Source organism: Myotis yumanensis, unplaced genomic scaffold (genome assembly GCF_028538775.1).
Source record: "Myotis yumanensis isolate MYYU_CA2020_CCGP unplaced genomic scaffold, mMyoYum1.0.hap1 SCAF_13, whole genome shotgun sequence".
Lineage (NCBI taxonomy): Eukaryota > Metazoa > Chordata > Mammalia > Chiroptera > Vespertilionidae > Myotis > Myotis yumanensis.
In genome coordinates, this window is record NW_027223764.1 from 42,659,241 (window position 1) to 42,680,132 (window position 20,892).

The 20,892-nt window shown below is 57.5% G+C and overlaps 1 protein-coding gene across 2 annotated transcripts in view; it reads left to right on the forward strand.

Moving 5' to 3' along the window:
• The window catches only part of CDH23 (cadherin related 23), a 355,887-nt gene that overhangs the window by 177,498 nt on the left and 157,497 nt on the right, over positions 1–20,892 (forward strand). For both annotated transcript variants that reach the window (XM_070432922.1, XM_070432923.1), the window contains exons 11-13: positions 17,794–17,799; positions 19,576–19,725; positions 20,196–20,354. In XM_070432922.1, the coding sequence (XP_070289023.1) occupies positions 17,794–17,799; positions 19,576–19,725; positions 20,196–20,354 (315 nt within the window). The remainder of the gene's footprint in view (positions 1–17,793; positions 17,800–19,575; positions 19,726–20,195; positions 20,355–20,892) is intronic.

Genomic DNA, 20,892 nt, shown 5'->3' on the forward strand with positions numbered 1-20,892 from the left:
ACCTGCCTCCATCGGGAGATATCCCTTTGCGTAGTGTCTTTCTTCTCAGGATTTGAGAGCATTTGGTCCACTGTATTTCTGCCTCGCTCCTGACCCACAGCTTCGCAGGACACGCCTGCTGTTGTCCTTGAGAACATCTTCGTAGAGGAACAGGGTTAGAATGGGGAGTGGGGCCCCAGTATCCCCCACAGAGGCCTCTACTGCCTGGTTCTGGCTGCTTCTGGAAACAGACCTCATTCATTTGCCCCCACGTTTCTGAGGGACTGTGTTGAAATTTGCACAGGTGGGGGGGGAGGGGTGGTTAATGCATTCATTCACTCCACAAACATCACTGTGCACCTGCTCTGTGCCGACGGGGGGGGGGGGGGGGGGGGGGGGGGGAATAGTGCTGGACACGGGGGATAGTGCTGGACATGGGGGGACAGTGCTGGACATGGGGGATAGTGCTGGACATGGGGGACAGTGCTGGACATGGGGGATAGTGCTGGACATGGGGGACAGTGCTGGACATGGGGGACAGTGCTGGACATGGGGGACAGTGCTGGACACGGGGGATAGTGCTGGACATCGGGGACAGTGCTGGACATGGGGGATAGTGCTGGACATGGGGGATAGTGCTGGGCATGGGGCCCCCGACCTACGGGAGCTTCTGTGTCCCGTGGGGAAGCGGAGGAATAAGCACAGCGTCGTTGCAGGTGGGAATGAAAGTCAAGAAGCCAGTAGCCTGTGAGTTGTGGGCTTGCGGGGGGCTTGGGGAGGGGACTATTTTTGACTCAGTGGTACAAGGCCTTCCAGGGAGGTGCGGTTAGAGCAGGGGCTGCATGGTGTGGAGAGGCAGCCATGGGGGCTGCGCAGGGAGAACATTCTCACCGCGGGTGCTCCCCCTCAGGGGCAGAGGGGCCTGGAAATGGCCCGGCATCTTCAGGGAGCAGAAAAGAGGCTCCTGTGGCCGGGAGCTGAAGAGCAGTAGGAGGTGAGGCCGCAGTCACAGCAGACACGGGCCAGGCCTCTGCAGCACAGGGAGGCGTTTTCCTGTCACGCTGAGCCCAGTGGGGAGCGAGGGAGTTGGCAGGTTCTGAGTCCTCTTTCTTAAGGAGCCATCTGATTGCTGTCTTGAAAGTGGACTGTCGGGGGGCCGAAGCAGGTAGCGGTAGGAAAGTCTCCCACACAGAAGACCGGCGCCTGCCCTGGCCACTGGTTCCAGCCAGCGGGTGCTTTCCAGCACCAGCCCGAGGCTCTCGTGCAGTTTAGCCATTTCCTCTTCAGGTGTCTGCGAGAAGCCAAGGACCCGGTCCCCTTATAAGGAAACCTGAAAAGTCCAAGAAACTGCCTTCAGAGCTCTTCCCAGGAGGACGCGGAGTGGCCGCCTTGAGTCTTTGTGACAGAGGCCCTCCCCACCCCCCACCCTCAGGTAGAATTGGCTCAGGATTTTGAACTCTGACCACAGTATTCTGCGGCCAGACCTCCCCAGCAGCCCATTGGAGGTGGTAGAGGAAACACAGAAGCCAGGCCCCACCTCAGAGTGACTCCAGGCAAGTCATGTTCCCATCCTGCCAGGCCGGTGTGGTTCAGTGGTTGAGCCTCTACCTATGAACCAGGAGGTCACGGTTCGGTTCATGTTCAGGGCGCCCTTTGGTCCAAGAGGAGGGGAGGGTGCCACCTGACGTCCCTCCTCACTGCCGCCCCGACGTCGGCTCACTTCCCTTCCCGAACTTGCTCCAGCGGCCTCTGCTCTCCACTTGGGGCGGGGGCCAGGCACTTCTGTGGGCCTCGTCTCCCACCAACCTCTCCCAGCTGCCCATGTGCTTGTTTATCGGGTCCCACAGGTCAGGGAGAGAGAAGCAGCTGGAGTGGTTCAAATCAGGGCTTTGGGGCCGGACTGCCTGGGTTCAAATCCTGGCTCTGCCACTTTTGATCTGTGTGACCTTAGGGAACTTACGTATCCTCTCTGACTCGGTTTTCTAATCTGCGAAAGGGAGACAATAATAGTACCTTCCTCACACACTCTCATGAGGATTAAATAAGTCAGTATGTGTCCTTAGAACAGTGCGAGCCTATGAAAAGCGCCCTGTAACGTTTGACTGCTTTTATTGTCCCCAGCCCTGAGAGCTACTATATATGTAATGTCGAGTCCTTTTCAGAGAGGAGGCAGTCAGGGCTCAGAGAGCTGAAAGGGCTTCCCTGAGCTCACACAGACAGTGGGCCTCAGGGCTTGGCCTCGAACTCTCAATCCTGTGCTTCATGCATGTATTGTGGGGCTCCCCATTCTCCTCAAAAGTTTCCAGCGTGGCTGGGGGCAGGCAGAGGGGAAAGGCAAGGCAAGGAGGGGCGCCTGCCCAACAGAGGTGAGCAGGGACGCATCTGTCAGGAGCTAATTCCTATTGCAGGCAGGAGATGACACGATTCATTTGTTTGAGGGGCAGAGCAAACACAGAGAAAATGATCCCCCTCCCCAAGGAGAAAACATCACCAATAAATAAATGAAAGAGAGCAAATGACGGGAGAAAGGCCATGTTCCACAGCGCGGGATGTATTCGCAGAGATGGCAGCGGGAGGGCCAGCGAGGAGGGTAGGGGAGGTTTTCTCATTGTCCTGCTCATCTCGGCAGCGCTGCCTTTATCCATCACCCTCCGTGTCCACTCCACGTGTACTCCAGGCCCGTCAGAGAGCCCAGCCCGCAACCTCGTGTTTATTTACATTTAATTTCGCATTTGTTCCTGTTGGTCCGTCTGTCCAGCCTGCAGTTTCTTGGGCCCTTTCCTCGCGTGGCCCGCAAGGTGTGTGGCTGCCGGCCCCTCCCAGGCTTCCTGTCAGCCAGGGGTCCTGGACCCGGGAGAGGGGTCCCATGGAACCCCCAGGCACCCATGACTCTGGACGGAGAAAGCTGCATCTTTATTTTCACTCACCTCTCACTGACCTTGAGCCACGCCCTTTAAGTATGAAAAAATGGCATTAGTGGTACCTGTGACTTTGACCCCAAGAGAAATCGCAGATATTTTCGCCTATTACAGGTGTCCCAGGGATCTCAAAATGCCATTCACATGCATCACTACTTTGGAATTACAGCATAAAGTAGACCCATGGCCAGATCTCATAGTCTCATGCATTAAAAAGCACATGATGCTACCATAATACCCTTTAAAAATACTTTGATGACTGTATTTCAAAATAATTAGTCGACTTTGTGGGTTTGTTTTGTTATACAATTTAAAATGTTATTCTGAGGAGGGGCTTCCCCATACTGTGGGGGGGATCTGTAGCCCCAAAAAGATGCCACCCCTCTTGAACCCCTGTGTTCACTGACTGCCAGCCTCAGCCCGCTCCCTCCTCAGCTGCCTCTCTCCGGCCCACATTTCACTGCTCTGAGTTGGGGTCTGGGCCACACATCCCTGTGGGGTGGGGTAGGGTGGGGTGGGGTAGGCGAGGGTGGGAGCAGGGAGGACATTTGCTCCATGTCACACACTCAGCTGAGGGTCCATTTTCCAGTTCCGGACCCTCCAGGCCACCGCTCATCTGGGCCCCATCAATCCACCGCCAGCACCTACTTTTCAGTAGAGTCATGGGAAACATGCCTCCCAGCCACCCCAGGGAGCAATTCCAGCTGCTTACTCATCTGGCCGGCTGACACCCAGGGCCTGCTTTCCAACGCAGCCTGAACTAGAACTCAACCCTGAGAAGCAGGGACGAGAGGGCAGGGCTGGCAGCCAGCGTCCATGGCGGCAGATGTAGGCTCCTGCCCTCTGTGCATGTCTGATGCTCAGGTATCCAGGCCCTTCTTTCCCTCCTTTAGGGAGGGAACTGGGATCTGCCCAGAATCACGAACCTCCCCGAGTCCCCCAGGAGGTACAGGAAATGGTGAAATGCCTCTCACAGGCTGCACCTCTCACCCAGGGGAGGAAAGCAGAGAGGAGGTGGTGGGAGGGCTGATCCCCACCCCCCCAGCCAGAGTGCCCACCCTGGTGGCTCCTGTTTCTCTGCGGCTCTGCTGGTTCTGCTGCACAGTGTTCACCCAAAGCAGCGTCAGCAGAGCCGGCCCCTGGACTCCGCGGGGCCTGGGTGAGCCCCACTGCACTTGTCCCCGCCCCGCCTCCTCCCTGCTGGTGGATGGGGTTCCGTTGGCCAGACCTCTGTTGTCTCAGCTTCGGCTCGAATTTCCAGGGTTTCTCCCCCAAGATTAGGCTCTCCGCTGGGAGAGGATCTGCCCACTTCAAAGCAGCCGCTCTGGAAGGGAAGCCAAGGGGAGCGGGCAGCCCTGCCTGTGCTTTTCCCATTAATTTCTCCCCAGTTGGCTTTGCTGAGGCTCTTACGGTGACGACGATGATTATGAGGATTTGTCTGTGCGTGGCTGCGTCCCGTGGTGTGATTCCTCTCTTCCTGCTAAGCTCCAGCCCCCCTGAGGACCGGAGGGAGCCCTCAGCAGGGCGCAGACACCCCCTAATTCGGTCTCGTTCAGAATCTAATGAGCGTGCTGTTTACACCAGCCCACAGCCCCGGCGAGGTGTGCAGCAGGCAGCCTGTTTGCCAGACCTAGTGCCAGGGCCCGTTCTTCACCCGCTCCCTCCCCAGTGCCCTCGGCTCAGACCCCCCAGCAGCTGGGGGTCACCTTTCATATGGGATTTGGGGGTCAGTCCCCTCTCACCCAGCTCCCTGGCGGTGGTCCCTTCCCCATGGCCACCACCACCCACACTTGTGAGCAGGACAGAATGGGTGGGAGAGAGTGGGAGTCATTTTATCGTGGGAATCACACTCCCTAAAAGCAGCAGCTGGTCTTCCTGCAGATACCCCCGCCGCCCCCCCCTGCCCCCCCCCCCCCCCCCCCCCCCCCCCCCCGGAGCTGAGCACGTCTAACAAACTTCACTCTCCATCCGTCTTCCTCTCTCCATCACCTCTTGGCTGGCTCGTGCCCACCATGGTGCCCCTTCACCATGGACACCAGTGAGCCCAGTCCCACCTGAGAACGTGGCTTCTTCCTCCTACACTCCCCCCCCCCCCCCCGCCCCCTTTGCCACCTCTCGCAGTGCCCCTGGCAGCAGCGGGTGGTGTGTTTTGTCTGTGCCCCTGTCTCACAGGGTAACGCTAAGCACAGCCACTGGGAGTTGTGCCCAAGCATCTTGCCCCGTCACTGTGGCCGTGGGCTGGGAAACACCTAATCAACTAGAAACAGGGACTGGAGGGTCCGGCCGGGTAGCTGTGGTGAGGGTGGGCCACCAAGGAGGACACAGAGCCCGCTCCCCAGAGCCAGCACCCTGTCCTGCCCGCCTGGGCGCCTGCCGGCTCCGTGCCCTGAGGGGGGGGGGGCGGGCGTCAGTGCAGGACCTGGCGGGAGGGGCAAGAGGCACTTCCTGGCAAAGCAAGGTTTCATGGTGGTGGTATCACTGCCCATGAAGGCACAGGGCAGAGACCTTCCCTTCCCCATCCCCAGGCCTCAGTTTCCATCTGTCACCCACTTGGTTTATAAAGGAATGGAGAGGAGGAAGGAATTGTCGAGCTCAAGGGCGTCATATGTTGACAGCGGGTTAGCCAGTGCAGAGCAGGCTTTGCTCCTTCGCCCTGACTTGCGCCCTGAGTCTCGTGTCAACAGGCAGGTTTCTCTGCTCTGCTCTCACAAGCAAAGCGATGCTCAGAGAGGAACCTCCTACGTAAAGTCACAGAGCAGCACAGACGATATGCAGTGTGAGTGAACACAGGCTGTGGCACACCGAGGCCTGGGGCGGGAAGAAGTGAGAGATGCCCTGTGGGCTCTTGAATTGAGCGGGGAGGTGGGAATTCACCCGTTCCTTCATTTATTCACTAAGTTTTTGTTGAGCAACTCCTCTGTTCTGGATGTGATTCTAGGTACTCTTCCTAAGTGAGCACAACAGCCCAAGTCCAGGCCACAGGCAGCTGTGGTCCAGGGGTGGAAGACTAAAGAATCAAACAAGTAAATACATGGGTGCTGTCAGGTGGTGTGTGAGCCATGGGGAAAAATGAAGCAAGGCGAGGGGTTTAAGGGAGCCTTGGGAAGGGGGAGGGGTCAGTGGGAGCCCCTCTGATAAGATGGCGTTTGAGAAGAGACCTCAGTGAAGTGGGAGCGAGCCATGTGGATATTGGGAGGAAGAGCATTCTAAGCAGGGGGAACAGCGAGCACAGTGGCCTGCACATCAGTAAAGGAAGAGAGAGGAGGCCAGACCTGCTGGGCACTGTCAGGGCTTAGCATTCTCAGGAGTGAGGCAGGCGCTCCCTGAGCTAGTGACTTAATCTGATTGACATTTCAAAGGGATCCTCTGTGTAAACAACCCAATGCCCATCAGCTGATGAGTGGGTAGAACAGAATGTTGTCTCGACACACAGTGGAATATTATTCCACCACTAGAGGCCCGGTGCACAACATTCATGCACTGGGGGCGGGGGGCGGTCCCTCAGCCCCGCCTGCACCCTCTCACAGTCCGGGACCCCTCAGGGGATGTCCGCCTGCAGGCTTAGGCCTGTTCCAACGGGTCCTTAGCGCTGCCGCAGAGGCAGGAGAGGCTCCCACCACCACCGCTGCACTCACCAGCCGTGAGCCCGGCTTCTGGCTGAGTGGTGGTCCCCCTGTGGGAGCACACTGACCACCAGGGGGCAGCTTCTGCATTGAGCGTCTGCCCCGTGATGGTCAGTGCGCATCATAGTGACTGGTCGTTCTGGTCATTCTGTTGTAACAGTTGCTTAGGCTATTATTATATAGATTATGGTAGTGAAGTACTAATAGATACTACCACACGAGTGAACCTAGAAGACATTGTGTGCGGTAAAAGAAGTCAGACTCAAAAGACCACATCGTGTATCATTTTATTTGTATGAAATGTCCAGAAGAGGCAGATCCACAGACAGGAGTCAGGTGGGTGATTGTAGGGACCAGGGGAGGCGGATGAGGCATGAGCACTCATGGGTGTGGGGATTCCTTTTGGAGAGATGAAAATGTTTGGGGATCGGATAAAGGTGGTAATTGCAATATCATGAATATACTAAAAACCCCTGAATTTGTATGCTTTTGATGTTAAAACAGTGAATTTCATCTCTAACAAATTTTTTAAAAGAACACTCTGGCTGCCCAGGATGAATAGACAACACGGGGCAGGGCAGTGACTGGGTGGAGAGGAAGGTGATTGGAGGTGCTGTGGAGGGTGCAGTGGTCAGCACCTGGGCCGGTTTGAAGGGAGAGGTAGTAGGATCTACTGATGTGTGTGGGGTGGCATAGGAAGGAGGTGAGAATGATGACACAGGTGTTTGACCTGAGCAGTTAGAAACATGGAGTTCTTACTTCATGAGATGGCGAAGCAGTAGGTTCGGAGGGGAAGGTGGAATTCGTGGTTAGCTTTCAGCATATTATGTGTGACATGCTTGTCAGACACCCCATGGAAGTGCCGAGAAGGCAGAGGGGTGTGCTGGTAAGGATCCACCAGGCAACTCTGGAGTGGGGGAGGGGCTCCTCGTTCGTAGCTTTTGTGGATTTCTATGATGTAGATGCTCCTACCACATCCCAGCTCCAGCTGCCAATGTGACCTCACTGGCTCTCCCAGATTCTGGAAATCTAACAGGAGCCTCGACAAGCCAAGCAGGCTCCAGCCACCCCTCTGTGGCTCTGGCTGGAGATGGGAGTGTAAGCGTCACCAGGCCAGCATCTGGGCTGTATATGCAGCCACAGGGCTACGCCTTAGCCGGTTTGGCTCCGTGGATGGACTGTCAGCCCTCAGTCCGAAGGGTCCCAGGTTTGATTCTGGTCAAGGGCATGCACCTCAGTTGTAAGCTCCATCCCTGGCCCCAGGTCAGGATGTGCGAGAGGCAACCCGTCAATATTTCTCTCTGTGTGTCTCTCTCCCTTCCTTCCACTCTCTCTAAGAATCAATGGAAAAATATCCTCGGGTAAGGATTAACACAATTTAAAAATCCTATCTAATAAAAGAGTAATATGCAAATTGACCATCACTCCAACACACAAGATGGCTGCCCCCATGTGGTGAAAGATGGCTGCCACAAGATGGCCAGCAGGGGAGGGCAGTTGGGAGAAACCAGGCCTGAAAGGGAGGGCATTTGGGGGCAATCAGACCTGCAGGGGAGGGCAGTTAGGGATGACCGAGCTGGCAGAGGAGGGCAGTTGGGGGCAGCCAGGCCTGCAGGGGAGGACAGTTGGGGGGAACCAGGCCAGCAGAGGAGGGCAGTTAGGGGCAATCAGGCTGGCAGGGGAGCAGTTAGGCGTCGATCAGGCTGGCAGGGTAGTGGTTAGGGGCAATCAGGCAGGCAGGCAAGTGGTTGGGAGCCAGCAGTCCTGGTTGGAGAGGGTGCAGGCTGGGCTAAGGGACACCCCCCGCCCCATGCACAAATTTCTTGCACCAGGCCTCTAGTAATAATAATAATAAGGCCACAGGTCTAGTGGGGTGTGGGTGGAGCAGAGAGCAGGGCTGGGGCTGAGCAGCCCTGGGATCCCCTATCTCTGTCTTCTCTCTGAATTTTCTCACACCCACACATTCACAGATACACACATGGAGCTCGTTCATTTATGCATTTGTGCCTTTGTCCATTTAACTATAGTTATTGTTTGGCCAATGCATGTGTACCTTGAGAGGCGTGGACTTTATCAAGCAGGAGGGACTCTCTGCAGGCCTGGGCAGCTGTGCCTGAGTTTGACTCTGGGATGCCCAGTGGTGGCTGAGTGACATATGGGGCTGTCTCCAGGCATAGTCATCCATCTGCCGGGGGCTCAGCACGCTGACTCAGCCCAGGGCCCATTTCTTAGGGCACGTGTGGTGTCTTTGTTCACAGAGAAGGGGACCTGAGTCAGGGCCGCTTCACCTGGCGGAAGGCTATGAAGGGAAGGGAGATGGAATTGCCCACTTTCTTCTGGCTCCCAGGACCGCAGGACTCCCAGGTTCATGGCCTCTAAGTGATCATGCTGTCTATCCTCCAGGCCTCCTGGAAGCCATGGGAGCCCTCATTTGAAAGGCAGCCCAGAGAGCAGAGAGTTTCCCTGAGGTCACAGAAGCACGTCAGCTCCGGGTTCTCTCCTCCCCTCCCACCGCTCCAGCCTCGCAGCCCCCTGCCACGCAGAGGTGCGGGAAGATGGATTGGCTGGTGGAGAGGCAGCGGAATACAAAGTGGTGGGATTAGCAGCAGGCAGTGTCCCCCTCCTGATTTCCATAAAGCGGTTAGATTTCTTTGCCTGGCCACACATTTCTCTCTCTGTGGGAACAGGGAAATAGTTTTAGCATGGTAAGTAGACAGAGCCAGGCAGCTGCTGCATGCAAGGCCCAGCTCCTAGCTCTGCTCCAGCCCCTCCCTGCTCCTGTCAGAGGCCCCTAGGGGTCCTGGGCAGAAGGCACAGGGCAGGTGCCCCTAGGACAGCCATCAAGACTCCTCCCGCAAGGCCCTGCCCCTCAGATCAGGTGTCCTCCCCAGACAGAAGGGACCCAGAGAGACGGAGGGACAATTCTGGGCTTGGAGCAGCCTGGGATGCACAACCTTTTCCTGCAAATTGGACTCTCCTCCCTGCACCACTGAGAACACTTACACCCCACTTTAGCCCCCTCCCAACCCCAGCCCAAACTCCAGGGTGGAGTTTGACAGTTGAGTGAAGGAGGGGGTTGAAGCCAGGTGTGGGGGTGAGGACCATGTCGATCAGAATGCTGATCGGAATGTCAGACCTTAACCATCAGAAAAGCGGCCACCTGTGTTGGGAGGTGCGCCTGGGTTACCAAGCGGGTCCATGAGGAAGGAATCGTTAGGCTTTCCACTTGGGGTAGGTGCCTTGCAAAAAGGGGCACGTGCAGGAGGGAGAAAGGGAAGGCAGAGGGGGCGTGGCCTCACTTCCTTGGGATCTGGGGGGAGTGGAACATGTCCTGGAACGAAGAGCTCAAGCCTCATAAATCCTACGTGGCCCCCTCTGTCCTCTGTGTGGATTACCAGACCAGGTGACTGTTAGCACCCTGTGTGTGTGGGCCTGGAAAGGTCCCTGTAACCCAGGCCCTCCACATAAAGCGGGCCTTTGGCCACGCCCACAGACACTAACGCCACTTTGTTTCAGACAGTACCCACTGGGCTGAATGCTCTGGAGGACCAGAGCTGCCCAAAGATGGACTCCTCCCACAAATGGCTGTTCACTTGGGGCAGAGAAATGGGGTCACAGTGGCTGGTTCCAACTCTGGGGGTGGGTACAGTTAGCTTTGCCATACCCGGTGTACTCAGGTGGCAACTACCCCTCCCCAGCCAGCACCCACCCAGAGCAATGGCCACCAGGGCTGAGCAAGAGCCGCTGGTCAGTTGTGCACCTGCCCTCTCTGGTCAGGGCTAGGCCTGTGTGTGAGCTGCAGGGGGCCCTGAGCCCTGAGGTCAGCTCAGCCTTTAGGGAGCACCTGTAGGACCCGGGGTAGCGTGGTTGGAACTAGATGCTTAGAACCCCTTGTTTACCACGCCAAGTGCATGACCTCCAGGCCTGGGCAGTGGTGCCAGTTGACCCCTACTAGGCTCTCAGGCCCAGCTGGTAGAGCTGGGGACCAGCTCGCATGGTTTGCCTGAGACTGCCTAGGTTTTAGCTCTGTATGTTCTAAGTCAGGGGTGGGCAAACTTTTTGACTCGAGGGCCACAATGGCTTCTTAAACTAGACCGGAGGGCCGGAACAAAAGCATGGATGGAGTGTTTGTGTGAACTAATATAAATTCAAAGTAAACATCATTACATAAAAGGGTACGGTCTTTTTTTTTTTTTTAGTTTTATTCATTTCAAACAGGCTGGATCCAGCCCGCGGGCCGTAGTTTGCCCACGGCTGTTCTAAGTCCTGGGAACCCACTCAGTCCTAGGCAAACTGGGACAGCTGGTGCCCCATCGTCTGATTCAGGCCTGAGAGGTGGCCTGCTCCCAGAGTAGAGAAACGGAGGCTCTGAGCCAAACAAGCCTGGAATGTGGAAAAGAGAGAGCGGGGCTGACCTACCACCTTCAACATGGGCTTTGCTGGGTCCCTGGAGTTGGGACTCAGCCAGGAAAATGGGGAGGGGGCAAGGAGAGAGGGGTAAGAAGAGAGGCAGGTGGTCAGGTGTAGCTGGGCTTGGGAAGTGTGAGTTTCCCATAGTGCACTGTGGTACAGCCTGGGGAAATAGAATTTGAAAGCACCTGAGCCTCATTTACCTTAATGCAAGTACCCAATGCACCTTATAATTCATTTCCCAGAAGAGCTGGGGCTGACTGACAGGCCAACGGACAAGATCCTTTCGGAGGGGGAGGGGAGGGGAGGTGCGAAAGTGCAGGTGAAGAGCACCTGCCCACCTTGCACCCCTTCTCTAGACACGCCCTCTATACACACGACCGTGTGATGAAATTGACAGCTCTCTAGTATTCTTTCCCCAAAGTGCCAGATGCCAATCGGATTGAATTAGATTTCACAAGGGTTTTTGCAATACATGGAATTCACCAGTAAATTACTCTTAAAGAGGGAAAATCAATCATTTGGAGCAGAGATAAGCTGAAGGCAAGGCAGCCTGGGATTGATCCCGTCTGTGCAGGCGTGTGTGGAATCCAACAGATAACCTGGGAGAGAGGGAGGGTGAGGGGAAGGGGTTCTAGCAGAGAGGGACAGGCACAGGGAGGGGGGCGGGGGGGGAGGGAAGGGGGCAACAAGAAGAAGAGAGAGAAATAGTGAGGTAGATGGTAAAGAAGAGAGGGAGAAATGGAAAAGAGAACGGTGAGAGGGAAAAGAGCAAGAAGAAGAGGGATAGAAGGAGAGAGGGAAGAGAGGAGAGGACTTGAAGGAAAGACAAAGATGAAGAGAGTAAGAGAGAAGGCACAGAGAGGCAGAGGAGTGGGAAGCAGGTATAGTGGTTCTTAGAGAGTCCCCCAGTCCGTACGTCCCATTGTGTAGATCAGGAAACGGAGGCCCAGCGAGAACACAGGGTTTGCCCCAGTCACACAGGGAGGAACGGCAGATCCAGAGAAAACGGGGCCCAGACCTTAGGCCCATGCTGCTCAACGGCCCAAAGCACAGAGGGGCTTGCGAAGGGCGTTAGGTGGGCAAGAGCCTGAAGTGAGGGCTGTTTCCTTCACCCTGGTGCAGGCCTGAGAGGTGGCCGACTCCCAGGTGGAGACACTGAGGCTCTGATGGCTGGACAAGCCTGGAATGCACCAGAGAAGGAGCAGGGCTGAGCTACCACCGAGTGGCATAGGCCCTGAGGTCCTGGAGTTGGAATTCTATGCCCAGGAACAGGAGGAGATGGAAGAACAGGAGAAGACAGACGGTGGTCCCTCACCCAGGACTTGCCCATGATGTGCCAGCATCAGTTCTCCTGGACTCTTGGAAACTTGGGGGTTGAGGCAGGGTTAGGGGCCAGTGACCACCACAGGCCTCCTTCCCATCATCCCCTGCAGTCCAGCTTCACAGTGGGCCGCCTAGTGCACTGGGCATGGGAAGCTGCCCTGGGCGGGGGGGCGGGGGGGGGGGTGCAGGGCCAGAGAAACGTGCCCCCCCCTTAGGAGTGGGGGTCTGGAGGGAGAAGCTGCAAGCTTTGAGGTGGGGGGTGAGGAGAGGCCGGCCCTCTGCTAAGGTTCACTTGGGCACATCTGATTGGGGTTAATTGAGTGAGAGCATAGACAAAGGAGTGATAAAGAATCTATAGTGGCTTTGATTTTCTCTGTCAATAGCATGGATTAGACCAGCAGAGCACTGGCGGGAGGGAGAACTAGGGCCCTTTCCCAGGAGGGGGGCTCCCCTCATCCCCACGCACATCCAAGCCTTCGCGCGCTCTCATTCCTGGCCAAGGTGTAGAAATCAGCCCCTCCCGCCGCCTCCCTTCTAGAACAACAATAACTCTCCTTTATTGAGCACGTGCTCTGACCCAGGCATTTTACCGCGATTTTGCAGGGCAGCCCTTATTCTGCCTTATCTTGCAGATGAGGAAATGGAGGCTCAAGGAGGTGAAATTTTTTGGGCAAAATCACACAGTGGAAACGGACAGACAGTGCCCAAATCTGGGGTCAGGCGTGTGCTTTCCGCCAGCACTGAAGCTCAGGGCTTCGCACCCTGGCGGCACTGGTCACGGGCTCTTCCCTGGCAGGCCTAAGTTCTGGACAGGGCTTCTGGGAGGGTGACACTACTGTAGGGCCCATCTCTGCACTGCAGGCCCCCTGCCCTGTTCCCAGCTCGGGCTAAGGGTGCCCCACCAGCCCACAGCACTCCGGGGGTGCCTCGGGAGGTCCCCGGCCCATCTCCGTCTTGATGCACAACTGTACAGCCCACCCCCATGTAAAGACCGCGTTGGTCCTTGCTGCCCTTCCCTTGTCCACCCGGCATTTGCATGACCCTGGTCTTTCTTCTCCCGTTAAAAGGAGCTAAAGGGACATCATAGGGTGGGGTGAGGGTCCCCTAGCATTTGGGGTACAAAGGAAGAACGCATTCCAGGCTCTCAGAACATGGTGGGGAAAGCGATGACCTGCTTCTTACTCCTGCGGCATGTCCCTCTCCCTACTTCTCAGATGAGGGAACTGAGACTGAGGAGGGGAAGTGAGCTGCCCAAGGCCACACAGCTAGGAAGATGCTGGGCCTGTTCCCACCACTCGCTCCATTGCCTCGCACCACTGAGTCACCAACCAGCTACCGCCCTGACCCAAAGTCAGGAGAGAGAGCATCGCCGCGGGGGGCTAAGTGGTGCCTCCGTCAGCAGGGCGGTGCGTCAGGGTGGGGAGATCCAGGGAGAGCCAGAGGGTGTGCAGGAGACATCTGCAGGCTCCACATCCAGGGAAGGAGTCTGGGGGCTGCCTCCCTTTGGGGGACTAGGCCACCTGCAGAGGGAAGCGCCAGTGCCCAGAGCCCACAGGCGATGACTGAGAGCCTGCCCGGAGAGCGTCAGGCCAGGATCAGAGAGAACCCAGGACTCCCCGCGCCAGCCCACCCGCAGGGGCCAACCTTAACCTCCGTCCTTAATGTAAATCCCGTTCTGGGCCTCAGGGTGGTGTGAGCAGTCAGTGAGCGGAGCTTGCGGAAGACCCAGCCCAGAATAGCCTCTCAGTAAATAGTTGAGAAACAACACTGGGTCCATGCTGAGCAGCAGAGCTGGTCACTGCAGAGACAAAGAGGTCGCTCTGGGCAGTGAGTGCCTGCTCTGGCGGCTCTCAGGGCCACCCCTCCACTTCCGGGGGGGTGGGGGGAGCAAGGTTTGGGGGAGTGGAGGGACCCAGCCCCTTCTGGCAGCAGCTGATAATGCCCGGCTGTCCTGCTGCCCTCCGCGGGGGGTGGCAAGACTTCAGTCACCACAGCAAAGCACGGCTTGCTGCACAGGGTGGGACCAGCGGAGGCGAGGAGTGTCCTTTCCCCTCCGATAAGTAAATAAAGCCAAACTCTCACAGCCCCGCGGCGCTGGCTCCCCAGCCTGATAAGGGGCGGGTGGGCGCTGCTGCTCGGCTCCAGGACCCGCAGCTGCCAGCTATCAGCCTTCTCATCGCGCTCCCAGCTGGAAGAGAATTTAATCCACCGGGTTCCTCTCCACACACCCCGGGACTCCTTTTGATGTTCCTCTTTATCTCCCTTCCCAACAAAATTGCCCCTCATCAGCTCCAAGAGGGCCTCCTGCCTCTCCGCCTCCCTCCCTCCCATCCCACCCCACCAAGCAGCCCCGGCAGGGCCTGGCAGTGAGGGAGGGCCAGGGTGGGAGGAGGCCCAGCCAGGCTTGGGACCATAGGGCTGGGTCCTCCACCAGCCTCACTTCCCTACCCTTAGCCTTGCTCCCTGACCTTGGGAGAGGTGCTCCCCTCTGGGATGTGGAGCAGCGCTTGCAGTGGGAGGGGCACTGGAGAGGCCAGGAGAGGGTGATTAAGAACTTAGACTGCAGATCGACTCCTTTGATGGCAGCTGTGCAGCTTGAACAAGTTACCCTCTAGCCGAGGCAGGCTGAGCATTTGAGGGGACTTAGCCAGAAACTAGCTCTGGGGTCTCAGGACAGCCCTGCGAGGGCCCTGCAGCTGCAGTGTCAGGCCCCATCCGGTGAGAGATCTCCCGGGAAGCCCAATGGGGCAGGAAACCCGGCGCTCAGGCCTGGCCAGGTGCACAAGCAGAATCTACACTAGCTCAGCACCCTCTCTGCCTGTGCAGATCACAGCTCCAGCACTACCACCTCCCCCACCACCCCACCCCCCAAGGTTTTAACTCAGCTTTCTCTCTCCAGCTGCTCAGCCACCATATCTGTCTGACTGATCCTCTTTGCTATTCTCAGCCTTGCTCCTTCCCCAGCCTTGCTCCATCCTGGTGATTCTCAAACTTGGGCGTGTATCAGAACACATGGAGGGCTCCTTAAAACAGCACTGGGGCCCTAGCCAGTTTGGCTCAGTGGATAGAGCGTCAGCCTGCGGATCAAAGGGTCCTGGGTTCAATTCCAGTCAAGGGCACATGCCTTGCAGGAGGCAACCAATCAAGATATATCTATCTTTCCCTCCCTCTTCCACTTTCCTTAAATATCAATGGAAAAATATCCTCAGGAGAGGATTAACAAAACACCACCACCAACAAAAAAACACTGGGCCCCCCCCCTCTAGGCTTTCTAATTCAGTAGAACTGGGCGTGGCCCAAAAATTTGCATTACTGACAAGTTCCTAGGTGATGCTGATGCCAAGGATCCCGGTACCACCCTCAGAGAACCACTGGTCTGCCCTAGGAGCTCTCACCCGTCCTGGGATGCACAGTAGAATGAGCAATCTGGAGAGGGTTATGAAATCCTGATGTCTGGTTGCTTTCTGCCCTTCCCACCCCACAGGTCTGATTTCCTTGGTTTGGGGAACCGCCTAGGCATGGGGATAGTTTAGAGCTCCCAGGCGATTTTGATGTGTGGCCGGTGGAGAACTTCCACTCTGCCTCTCCCCTGCTCGCCCCTCTGCATCCCTGTGTATAGTGTCTTCCCAACCCTGGCTGTGCAATGTGGTGCCTTCGGGAGCGTCGGAAAAATGCAGCTGTCAGGGCTCCACCCTGAGGGACTGTGACGCAGTGGCCCTGGGCATCCGTGTTTCTTTGCAGAGCCCGCTGGCAACTCTGTCATACAGTCAGATGAGAAGGGCTGCCCTGGTGTGGCTCACTCGTGGCTGCCAAGTTCGCCTTCCTCCTTTGACTTCCGCTGCTCCAGAGAGCATGGAGCACTCCCCATTGCCTGTGGAAACGATGCGAAAGCCCTCAAGATGGTACCTGCGGTGGGACGTCCAGAGGCCCACAATGCCTCCCATTATCCCAGCAATCTGGCCAGCTTCCCTGCACAGGGAAAATCAGCTCACCTGTGGGACTCATCATTAAGTATTCACTCCCAGCTCCATGCCTGTGCTTAGGCCTGTGGTTCTCAAAAGGTGGTCTCAGACCAGCAGCATAACCGCATCACCTGGAACTTGTTAGAAATGCAAATTTACAGGCCCCAACCCAGACCTACTGAATCGGTTTTCCTGGGGGAGGGCAACAATTTAACAAAGCCCCCAGGAGGTTCTGATATACCCTAAGGACTAAGAACGTGCTCAAAACCACTTCCTGCACCTGGCATCCCTTCTCTGAGTCCATTTTCCTTTCATTCGTTCCTGAAGCCAGTTCAGAACCCCCTGCTCGGGGCAGCCTCCCTGCCAGGCCACCCGCTGGCAGTCTCCCCCCCCCAGTGAGTGCTCAGCGTTACCGGCTCAGTTTGCTCTGCTAACTCCTATTGCACTGGAGCTGCGTTTGGGAGGCGCCCACATCAGGCCCCAACTCCACTCCTTTTGGCCCGAGGGCACCCCAGTCTGGAGCTTATCCTCGCTGTGCCACAGGCCCCTGTGCAGCCTTGGTTGGCACATTCAGCGTCTCTGAGCCTCGTTTCCCCTGGAGAGGTTTCCAAGCTCCAGCGTTCTTTCGTCTCCACCCTGTGGCCTGTGGGAAGAGGACGCACAGAGGACGGGGTGAGGAAAGACTGCTGAAGCCCCATCACTCTCCCAGCACCTACTGCGTGCCTGCTCCCACGGGGTGTACAGTGCCTGAGGCCTGGTCTGTGGCCTCAAGCGGCTCCTGACATTCCACGGTAACCACAGATCAGAGCCTGGCAAAGGGTTGGTGCCCAGTGCATGTGTGCTGTGTTGTTGTTGTTAACATCATCATCTATTTGTGCAGTTATGGAGAAATCTCCAAGACATGGCTTTAAGTAAAAAGAAAAGAACCCGGCATAGAGCAATGTGCATAGCGTGCTCCCGTTTGTGTCCAAACACACGGTGTCCTGGGAAGGAGACCCCAGGCTGGGTGTGGTGAGGCCTGGGGAAGGCTCTCCGCGGCCAGGACAATGGGGAAAGGAAGATGGCTGCCTGGCCACTTCTGAATGGTGTGAATGCTCTCCATGTCTGTACTTACCGTGTCTCTAACATTTTCTCTGTTAGGACATATAAAACACGAACAGTGCGTGGGGTCATTTCCTACAGGGGTTTTGTCCAGGCTCCTGGGAACAGGACATAGGAACCTGGCCCTTCCTCTCCCAGCCTCCCCCACGGCCCTGCCACCCGCTCTGGGTGTGGACTCTGAGCTCAGGGAGACAGGAGCTCAGTCTGCCTCCCCCTTTGTGGCCTTGTACCTCTTCCTCGTGTCCCTCCCCTCCTCTGGGTGTGGGGCTGCGTGGACCTCCCCAGCACCTGTGAGCATGCACCCCCAGAGGGCAGAGGGGGCTGCTCCCCTGGAGCAGGTGTGTTCCTGGGGTCCCTCTTGGCCCCTCTCCTTTTCCCTGACCTTGGATCTCACCATCTTTTCTCTCTGGTTTCTTCCTCCTCTCCATACCTCTCTGGCTCCATATCCTTTGACTGGCCGACCCCCCCTGATAGAACCTGGTAAGTGAGCCCGGGCAGGGGGCCCAAGGGGGTGTTGCTCTACCTGCCGGGGCACCGCTCAGCCTGCCCCCACCCTCTCAGGCCTCCGGGGCTGGGGTGGAGGGCCCAGGTCCAGGGGCGGGACAAGTGTGGTGTCACCTGCTCAGAGCTGTCACACTCCGCCAGCTTTGGCTATTAGTGCCCCTTCGGGCATTTAATTGATCCCCTCCTCCTGACGGGTGGCTTCCACGCCAGGGACAACTGGAAATTGCACAGCCCGACAAGCCCAGGGGAGCGTCGCCTGCACAGGCTGTGGGAGCCACCCCAGGCGGGGGGCTCTGGAGGCCCCGCTGCTTGTCTGGACCCCAAGTGGGCAGGAGAGGCTCCCCTTCCACCTCCCCATTCAAACCTGCTGGACCAGTGACAGGGCCCGGGCCTGCTTCCCGGCTCCCAGAAAAGGCTCAGTGAAGAAGTGCCCTTGTTTTACTAATTTGTAGTTCTAAATGGAAGCGACTTAAGAGACTGATGGGTAAATGCTAACAAGCATTCATCCTGCAAACGTACTTGCGCATCTGCGGGACAGCCCCCGAGGCGTGAGAACCTGGGCCTCCCAGGCTTTGTGGAGGGTCTCGTTCCTGGATGAACTCCTGGGCCTCATTTCCAGGCTTTGGGGTTGCCTGGCTGCCCTCTTCTCAGCAGGAATAGGTTCCCAGGGAGCCCCCCACCATCCCTGGGCAACCAAGAAGAAAGGCGTGCTTCCCTTTGCAGCCCCAGTGCCACACACATGTGCACAGGGGCACCTGCTGGGCATCTGCAGCCTGGGGCAGGAGAGGCTCCTGACCAGTTGGTTACAAACCACATGCACCTGCCCAGGTTGAAGGGGGGTTGTTTGGGGGTAACTCCCCCTTTTGCACAGGAGGTGGAAGAGGTTGAATCCCTTTCCGAGCAGGCCAGACTCGGGCTGTGTCTCCCACCGTCAGCGGTGGTCCCCCTCCTGATCTGGGGACCTGGTCACATGGAGACGTCACACGCTTTGTGTGAGGATGAGCCAAGCAGCATCGGAGGGCTCCATGAGCCCGAGCCTGGTTAGGATGATCAGAAACACCTAGCTGAGAGGGAGCACGCCCCACACCTGAAACCAAGCAACTGGGCCTTAGCGGGACCTGCAAAGGGTGTGGCAGCTCTGGCTGGCTGAGATCCCGTGTCCTGCTGGCCACAGTGTGGGGCACATGGGGTCCACTTTGCCACTCAGCCTATGGAATTATTCCTGCTCCACATGTAAGCAAGCCAGTGTTCTCCTAATCAGCACATTCCAGAGAGAGGACGGGAGAAGCAGGGTCCTGCTGTCTCTTGTGCCCTCTCCTGTCCAGGCCTACCGTAGGCACTTGCTTCTCTCCCCTCCCGCTGGCCGTCCCTCCATTGCCCTATGGGGCTCACGGCTGGAGGGTCCCTCTCCACTTGGGGTCACTGGGACAGGGTAAAAGGAGCAGGAGACGGAAAATGAACCAAACCACCTGCAAGGGTTGTTGTGGGCATCCAACGGGGTGATGAAGGGAAAGGCCGGAGGAGATTCCCAAAGGGCCTAGACAGGGCAGGAGGGGGTCAGGGAGCTGGGCCAGGGTCATTCAGTGGAGGCCTGGGACCCAGGGGGCGGGGGCCAGGTGCTGGGTCCCAGGAAGGGGTCTGGGGATTCCTGCCTCATCCACCTCCCGCACCAAAGCAGCTCTGCCCCTCCAGCCGCACCTGGCCTTGGCCTCCTGCGCCTTCTGACTGGTTTCTCCTCATTCTTAACCCCAGGGCCTGAACAGCATGTTCGAGGTGTACCTGGTGGGGAACAACTCCCACCACTTCATCATCTCCCCCACCTCCGTCCAAGGGAAGGCGGACATTCGCATCCGGGTGGCCATCCCCCTGGACTACGAGACCGTGGAGCGCTACGACTTCGACGTAAGGCCCCTTTCACTATCTTCTTGGCCGGGTGGGGGGATTTCAGGTGACGTGGGGGTGGGAGGTTGACGCCATCCCCTTAAATTCCACCTCTTCTCACCCTTCCCAATGGATCTGACTCACTGAGCTGTGGCAGGGGCTGGGCTGAGCCTTCCCTTCTCAAGGATAAGGAAATGTCCAGGAATTGAGTGGAAGTTGCCCAGGCACCATCAGCACCTCAGAAACCCATCGGGAGCTCTCCTGTCCAGACCCTGCCAGCCTAGCCCTCATCAGCTGCTCCATTCCAGCAGAATCAGAGGACACTCTAGCCTGTGACCACTGATTGGGGGACTCCCAGTACCCACTCCTGGGATGGGCAGTGACTCTGACAGGTGGTCGGGTTGGGACCAGCAAAGGCCCCAGGGGGACTTACGGGGACGAAGGCTCCGGAAGCACGTGGGAGGTCACCGGGCCTTGCTCTGCACACGCAGCTCTTTGCCAATGAGAGTGTGCCCGACCACGTGGGCTATGCCAAGGTGAAGATCGCCCTCATCAACGAGAATGACAACCGGCCCATCTTCAGCCAGCCGCTGTACAACGTCAGCTTGTACGAGAACGTCACCGTGGGGACCTCCGTGCTGACCGTGCTGGTGAGTCCCCCTCTCCTCCAGGGCCGCCGAGTGCTGGGGTCAACCGTGGGGGAGCAGCCAGAGGGAGTCTGGGCAGCCAAGGAAGGGGTTGCCCCAGGCTGTCAGAGGGGTGGGCATTGGTGTGTGAAAGCATCTGGACTCTCTGGATGGGGCTCCCTTGGCCGGCACGCCCTGTGGAGAAGGGGCCAGCCTGAGGGACAACGAGATGGGGCCGCGGAGATTTGGTTTCTGCCTTGTCTGTGAGAGGGACGGCACCTGGTGGGCCAGGAGCCCTGGAAGGTCCTCTCATGGGAAGAGGCACCAGCGTCTCTGAGGAGGGTGCCCCTCCCTCTCCCTCTCCCTCTCCCTCTCCGAGCACAGGCTCCAGGGAAGAATGGGCTGCTCCAGGGCACTTGGCACCCCCAGCTGCCCTCGGTTTGGACTTTGATAAGGGCCCCTCCCAGTGTCCATGTGTATCGGTCAGTACTTTTGGTTTCAAGAGACATAAATGTGTTTCAAGCAGAAAAAGGATCAGCTCATGTAACTCAAAAGCAGAAGC